The sequence below is a fragment of the Haliotis asinina genome, chromosome 5 (assembly GCF_037392515.1).
Source record: "Haliotis asinina isolate JCU_RB_2024 chromosome 5, JCU_Hal_asi_v2, whole genome shotgun sequence".
Lineage (NCBI taxonomy): Eukaryota > Metazoa > Mollusca > Gastropoda > Lepetellida > Haliotidae > Haliotis > Haliotis asinina.
In genome coordinates this window covers 25747095-25754460 of record NC_090284.1, presented here as the reverse complement: position 1 = coordinate 25754460, position 7366 = coordinate 25747095, and the positions used below count along the sequence as shown (strand labels likewise).

Below are 7366 nucleotides of genomic sequence, written 5' to 3'. Positions count from 1 at the left end.
TGTCCTGCTCAATGTCAGTGCTACACGGGGATCATAGGAATCGGGAAAAATGGGTACATAATACAAAGCAACTTGCAAAACATGACCCGAATTCCGGATCTTTCTGGACTAACCTCGAACCCTCAACCTAAACTCCTGAGGTTAGAAAAAAAGCCATTACTCGGGTCACCCAAACGGACTTTCCCGAGGGAATTAGAATCACGCGCATCATCCTTAGCAACAACAGGGAAATGAAACTTGAAGATGGCGCATTCAGCAACCTACACGATTCTTTGGAATATCTAAACCTTGAAATTACAAAAATATTCTTCAACAAGACCCTACCCTTTCTGAGAGGACTCAGCAGGCTTGAATATCTTGATCTGAGTTTCAACAACAAGTACCACTATGAGTCGGGGGACCCGAACATCAGCAGCCGTCTTTTCGATGGCTTGGGATTGTCGTCTTTGAAAACGCTGAAAATGTACAATAGTAACATTCAGTCTCTTGGGGCAGATGTGTTCTTAGGTATTGAAACACTTGAAGAGCTGGACCTGGCAGGGAACTTACTGCCGGGTGTACCCGACGGGCTTGCTCGCCTCAGTGCCCTGAAAGTTCTAGACTTAAGTAACTCGCGCTTCACAACTTTAAGAAGAAAGAGTTTCGTGAACAACAAAAAGTTAATGACTTTGAAAATGTTCTACTCAAAAGTTACTACAATTGACCCCGACGCGTTTGTTGGTCTTGAGAAATCGTTGCAAGTTCTAAAAATGCAGCAATGTAAACTGTCAAAGTTCCCCACCGACGCTCTAAAACATTTAACTGCTCTGAAGGTACTGGACTTACAAATGAATCCGTTGGCAACAATTCCTGATGGTTCATTGTCAGGATCTTTCTGTTTAAAGGATCTTCATATCGGCCAAACATATATCAAAGTGACTTGCAACATTTTCAAAGGACAAGAAAACTGTATCAAAAACTTGTATCTGAGAGACATGGGCTTAGATAATATTCCTACAGAATCGCTGAGATCCTTAAAGAAACTTCAGCATTTGTTTCTGACTGGAAATGAGATCAAAGTCCTCTGCAAAGACTCTCTCACTGGCATCAAAGCCAGTCTCCTTGTGTTTCACAATAACCCTCTAGCCAGAATTGAAAAAGGTGCTTTTCAGAATCTGACCCACCCATTCTACCTCGATTTCCAAGAAACTCTCCTGAAAGATTTACAGTTCACCTTTGACTAAGACACCGGGACATTTGGTTCCATAAACGTTAGAGGTGTGTCTTTAGAATGTGAGTTTACAGTCGCCCGCCTGATCCACGAGGGGGTGTCGTTATCCGGGGCCTGTAAGGCCATGGGCACCCAGATGGACCTTAGAGATTCCAAACTTCCAGGATTGCTGTCTGACACCTGTCCCACATCTGAATCTCATTGTGTTCGTGGACACGCATACTTGCTGACCGTGATTTGTTTGTTAAGTGTTTCAAGTGTCCGCAAAGTAATATTCTAAGTTCGCGGATTGATGAAATGTACATTACATGTTTCAAATTTCAGTTTGTTTTACAAAATATCCAAACAACACGTATGACCGAATACGATTTTACTTCAACCGGACGAGCAATGCTTGTTAGTCACACCTGTTGACAGTCGTAATAGTTAGATAATTTCGGGATGAAATATCGGAAATTTGTTATTCCTGCAAGGTTATACTTCATTTACTGTCAGCTGACAATCATATGAACAGATATGAACGTGTGTCACCGGAAGTAGTAAATGTCTCGTGAAGTGCCTTGATGAAATGTACATTACATGTTTCAAATTTCAGTTTGTTTTACAAAATATCCAAACAACACGTATGACCGAATACGATTTTACTTCAACCGGACGAGCAATGCTTGTTAGTCACACCTGTTGACAGTCGTAATAGTTAGATAATTTCGGGATGAAATATCGGAAATTTGTTATTTCTTCAAGGTTATACTTCATTTACTGTCAGCTGACAATCATATGAACAGATATGAACGTGTGTCACCGGAAGTAGTAAATGTCTCGTGAAGTGCCTTGACCTTACAGGCTCTATTGTGCGGCTGTTTCGAACCTCGAAGTGTTTAAGTAGACGCATCGTTGTTTGACAGTAAATATATCACCTACCTGAATTTTTCGAAGGTATCAACATATATTCAGCTGAAAATAAACACTTAAAATTATTCATCTGAAAGTATTGTGCCCTTTATTACGAAAACAGATATAATATATTACATTGCTGTCGATCAGAAGGACGATAAAAATGGATTGCGGCATATCTTATTGACCGAATAATGCGTGATTAACCCATGAACCTTTAACTCAAAATTTCATAGTGATAAAACTGCTATAACAGAAGTCCACAACGAATGTAATCTCCTAGAGTGGCTGTTACGGCAATACAACCTCACCTCCTCGGCAGGAGAATTATGGGAAGTTGTCGCCATTGGTCACTGGGTGCTTGCCCTAGATCCTGCAAGGTCTGGGATTGGTGTCTGAGCTGTCTGATCTGTTTTCGCTAATCTTCCGAAATAGGTGGGATCGAACTGGAATCTCAGAAAGGGTTAGACTGCTCAGTGTGGGGTGTATTTTTATGTTGAAATATGTCCATACCGGCATGACTAGCAGATCGAGGGACTTGAGAGACAAAGCCGTCTCAAAACTGCATGGCAGTAAGAGGACAAATCGGTCAGGTTCATAAACATGTCGGTGAAAACATTCTTGTTCCAATGCCTCTGGTTGAATTTGGCAAGTCTGTCGACCCATCGTTAAACTTGAAGCACGATGAGATGTCTTCAGGTCCTGTGTATGGCCCGACAGTGGCAACAATCCTTTGCAAACTGCCACTGTGCATGTCTTCCGACTACAGTCCAGGGCTCGTGCAACTACTCGGTTTACTCCCAGAACTCACAAAATAATTAATTAAAATTGCAGCCCATTGTACAGCAATGACACGCAACCCATGTTGCTGATGAGTAAGTCGGGGAATACTGGCATTTTCATCAAACTTGCAATTTGGATCCGTTTTCCTGTTTCGCTATGTGGGTGGGATTGCCATGGTTATCACGCGACTCTTCACGTGATCTTACAAACAGCATGTACTTTCCTATATGTGCTGGATCAGAAAGGTAGGGCGGTTTATTAAACAATGAGTAAAAAATCGTATTTCAGTGATTTTACGGGAGGTAAAGAACACCGTGCTACGTTTTAATATAACTTAAAGGCCATATGCAACCCAAAACTCAAACATAATTAAAACACAATTATCACTTATTCATGACATATAATACACATTGCTACTTATAAAAAAAACTAAATAATTATAAGCGTACAATGGCGATTGAAAAGTGTAATATTTTGTACTTGGGCTTGCTTCCCCCAAAACGAAGCCCTCGTGAGACCTAACCCAGTCATACTGGGTAGGTGTGCACGCAAGTGTAACGACGGCTTCCGAACGGCTGGTTCATTTGCTGATACGCTGAGGGTTCATTGTGTGTACAGAAAGATGATCTGTTTGATTAGCATTTTAGAAGTACACATTTTAGAGTCACAAGAAAGTGCGATTCTTTATGGGTAACAACTTCTTTTATTGTACTTGATGCGTAGTTTCAGTATGGATTCATATACCTTGGTCAAACAAAATCATATACACTAGAAGACACTTTGTATCCATAAAGAATGTATGTAGAGATGCTGGATTTTATAAATACATGTTCTCTGAATTTGCTTTCGATCCAATAAAAAATCATCTCAGCTGAGATGTTAAACAACTGAGTGGAAACTGTCATTCGTCCAAGTACAAAGCAGGACTTGAAACTGACCAGAGTTTGCACCAGTTTCCGTGAGATCCAGTCATCCGAGAAAAATGTCTAGTTTATTTCCAACCCACAGAGATAAAACATGTCATGTGTACAAGTATCACACCTGTCTAATTACACAATGTGGCAGAGACAGGAGTCGGGTGCACGAGTCATAAATCAATTTAGTTTGTTTATGGCGTATAGCCTGATAGGTGTTAAGTTCAAATTGCATGTGGTCAATGATTGAAGCAGTGTATTGCATATTGTCTCTAGCAGACAGGCAGGCAGACATATAGGTGTCAATAAACCAGACGTTGAGCTTTCTCTATGACAGAAGCTACTTACCACAATCAACATTTTTTTATGTAACGAGTAGCTTATTTACTTGTATGTGTACACAACCAAGATTAGACTACTGCTCACGACCTCATACTCCGGTCATGCATAGTGTTTCAGGCTCCGCGAACCCATACTCTGCGCATGCGTTATGGGCGCGGCGCATACCACCTGTTGAAACCACTTTCCCCCCAAGCGCTGGGGGAATTTAGTGAATCGTTTGAACTCCGATTTCGTGGGCCTTTTTTCATCGCGTTTTTCAACTTGATAGGTTGAATTAGCATTTATGATTTGTTTGGGTAAGTGCATACCGAAAGGTATCAGAATCTGCGAAGTTGCGTTTTACGTTGCATGTGACCTTTAACGTTATTTCTGTTTTCAAAGCCAGGTAAGTGTGCGATCTGAAAAGCAGAAAGTGTTATTTTGTCATTTCGTCAGATTACATAATGTGAGAAAGGTGTTAGGTAACGAGAGACGCGAAATGTACCCCAGTTTTATGTACTGCTCTGTGGTAAGTTTGCTGAAATAATTTGCGATGAGATCTATTTAATTTTTCTTGTCTGAAACTGTAATAACAATAGTGGTTAATATTTTACATGTGTTTTGATTCCGTTTAATAAATAAATATTAACCGGACGCTGGTACTTCCATACTTCCTTGTCACTTGACATACTGGTCACATTTCCTGGCCGACGATGACTGAATATTGTCATGTCCTGTCAGCAATGTAGGCTTGCTGATTCGTATATACTTGAACAGACACGTTTAGGCAATCCTGAAAAGAAACCCGGAGAAAACGTCTTAAGGGCATCTTAATAGATAAAAAATAGTTATAGTGCGTGAGTATAGTTTTACGCCACATAGCAATATTACAGAAATACATATCGACTGGGGACACCCGTAATGGGCTTTACACATTGTACCCATGTAGGGAATCGAATGCGGGTCTTCAGCGAAACGAGCGAACGCTTTGTCCATTGCGCTATCCCACTGCCCTTTGTGTGTTTTGAACTAATTCCTGGACCTTGTTGTATCTTGTGAACATGTCTTTCATTCTCGTGATTGGTGAGTGGGTGAGTTTTGTTTTACGCCGTCTGTTATATGTCTTTTCTAATACACATGTCAATGTCTTTTCAGATGTTTCATGCAACCATGGCGATATGAGACAGCCACATTTCTCCTAAACTGAAGAAGACGTGATCAATACACCGAACGGGAATACGTTACGAATACACGTGGGTCCTCCGGGCAAGATGGAACACATTATAATTTACTTAACTCTGCTGTTCTCCATATTTTCCCATGTGTATACATCTGATATAAGCTGCCCAAAGAGATGTGTGTGTAGGACTCGTCGAATGCCCAAACTAGGTAATACCTACTTCGTAAATTGTAAGGGCAGGGCGTTCATGAAGGTTCCAGATCTTTCATCTTTGAGTCAAAATGCTCTCCCAAAGCGTCTGGATTTGTCAAGAAATATGCTCATGTCCATATCACGGAGCGACTTCCCCAGCAATCTGAACGTAGCCATGCTGTTTCTCGAAGCTAATGACAACGTGAAGCTGCAAGATAGTGCCCTGATAAACCTTGCTGGGTCTCTTCAGTTCCTAGGGTTACAGAACATCCGTCTGCAATTCACTTCTCCCTTCACCTTCCTCAGAGGCCTCTCAAAGCTGGAGAAGTTGATACTAAACTATAACAGCCAGAAAAATGACGGAGTGATTGCCCCAAACATCTTCAAAGGTCTTGGTCTGACCTCCCTGAAGGATGTTTCCATGTACAATTGTCACATAGCTGGTGTTGGGGATAAAGCGTTTGCTGGTATTGAAAGTGTGGAGGAATTAGATCTGACGTTTAACTGGTTGAAAGAGGTTCCATCTGCCATCAAGGATTTGAGAAACCTCAAGAAACTGACCCTGAGATTGAACAATATTAAATCAATATCCAGAAATAGCTTTAAAGGAATGTCAAGTTTACGTGATCTTGACCTCAGTGATAATGGTGGCCTAAAAATTGAAGAAGGGTCTCTCGCTGGGCTTGAGGAGAGTCTGGAGACTCTTGCAATGAGGACATGCCAACTAGATGATGTGCCCACAGCGGGGATGTGGAGCCTCACAGCTTTGAAGACCTTGAACGTTGCCTACAACCCACTTGTAGACATGTCATCTACGTCGCTAGAAGGATCTTACTGTCTTCAAACCCTGGACATCAGCAAGACGCTAGTGCCTCTGGAAGCGTCCATACTGGAACCTCAGAAAACATGCTTGGTTTCAATATTTATCAATGACAAGGGTTTGACAGAAGTACCAAGAGATTTCCTGTCCAATCTGACCAAGCTTCACCACGTTTCACTAAACAAAAACCGAATATGTGTTTTGAAAACTGACTCGCTGAAGGGAATCAGAGCCAATTCCTACGATTTTTCTGATAACTGCCTCTATAAGATCGAAGACAATGTTTTTGAAGGAAAGGATAGAGGTATTTCGCTGGCTTTGAAACGAACCAACATGACTGATGTACGATTTGTTTTACAATATCAGGAAAAAACATTCCAACAGATATGGCTCGATGGACTTGATCTGAACTGTGATTGTTCTGTGTTTGACGCCATGCGGATGTCTGAACCGTGGACACTAGGAGGACAGTGCCAGCTGGACGCAGAATCCAAGGACTTAAAGGACTATGAGTTTGAAACATTCCTAAAAAACAACTGTACTGTGGAGGAGAAAAAGATAAGCACAGCTGACCAAGTTGTGACCGAAATTAAAGAAACTAATGGTTTGAGTAAGTTTTCATTTAACTGGATACTTGTGATAATGTTTTTATCTTTATATTTTGTGACGTAGCTGGAAAATAACATAACACGTTTTACCTATCATGCAAATAGAACAGGTTGTAAACGCTAATGGATACCTTTGCAGTACTGAATATCTTGTTTCCATGATATAAATCATAGTCTTTTTCACTCTTCTCAATGACTTACTCTCTCTTATTTTCTCGTTGCTTAGACATAAACTTTCCAAAACGGTATTGTAATGTCTCACAACTCTCTACTTACACAATTGACACGACTAAATCGAAAATTGCATTTATTCCTTCCCTGTTTTAAGAATCACTTCTTCAACAACTGGTGTATAAGGAAATCTGAACAGTTCCGTCAATACATTTCCTAAATATAAATGATAGAATTTTTAATGTTAGCTTCGGGGAGAAAGAAACTACATCT

At 40.8% G+C, this 7366-nt stretch overlaps 2 protein-coding genes across 2 annotated transcripts; both read left to right on the top strand.

Moving 5' to 3' along the window:
* Window position 1: 1 nt before the first annotated feature.
* LOC137284273 (leucine-rich repeat-containing G-protein coupled receptor 4-like) lies at window positions 2–1435 on the top strand. Its single transcript, XM_067816023.1, has one exon. The coding sequence runs from the start codon at window positions 231–233 to the stop codon at window positions 1221–1223; it is 993 nt and encodes a 330-aa protein (XP_067672124.1). The 5' UTR covers window positions 2–230; the 3' UTR covers window positions 1224–1435.
* A 3958-nt stretch (window positions 1436–5393) lies between these two features.
* Window positions 5394–6986, top strand: LOC137283813 (leucine-rich repeat-containing G-protein coupled receptor 5-like). Its single transcript, XM_067815498.1, has one exon. It carries the CDS (start codon window positions 5394–5396, stop codon window positions 6984–6986), a length of 1593 nt encoding a protein of 530 aa, XP_067671599.1.
* The last annotated feature ends 380 nt before the right edge of the window (window positions 6987–7366 follow it).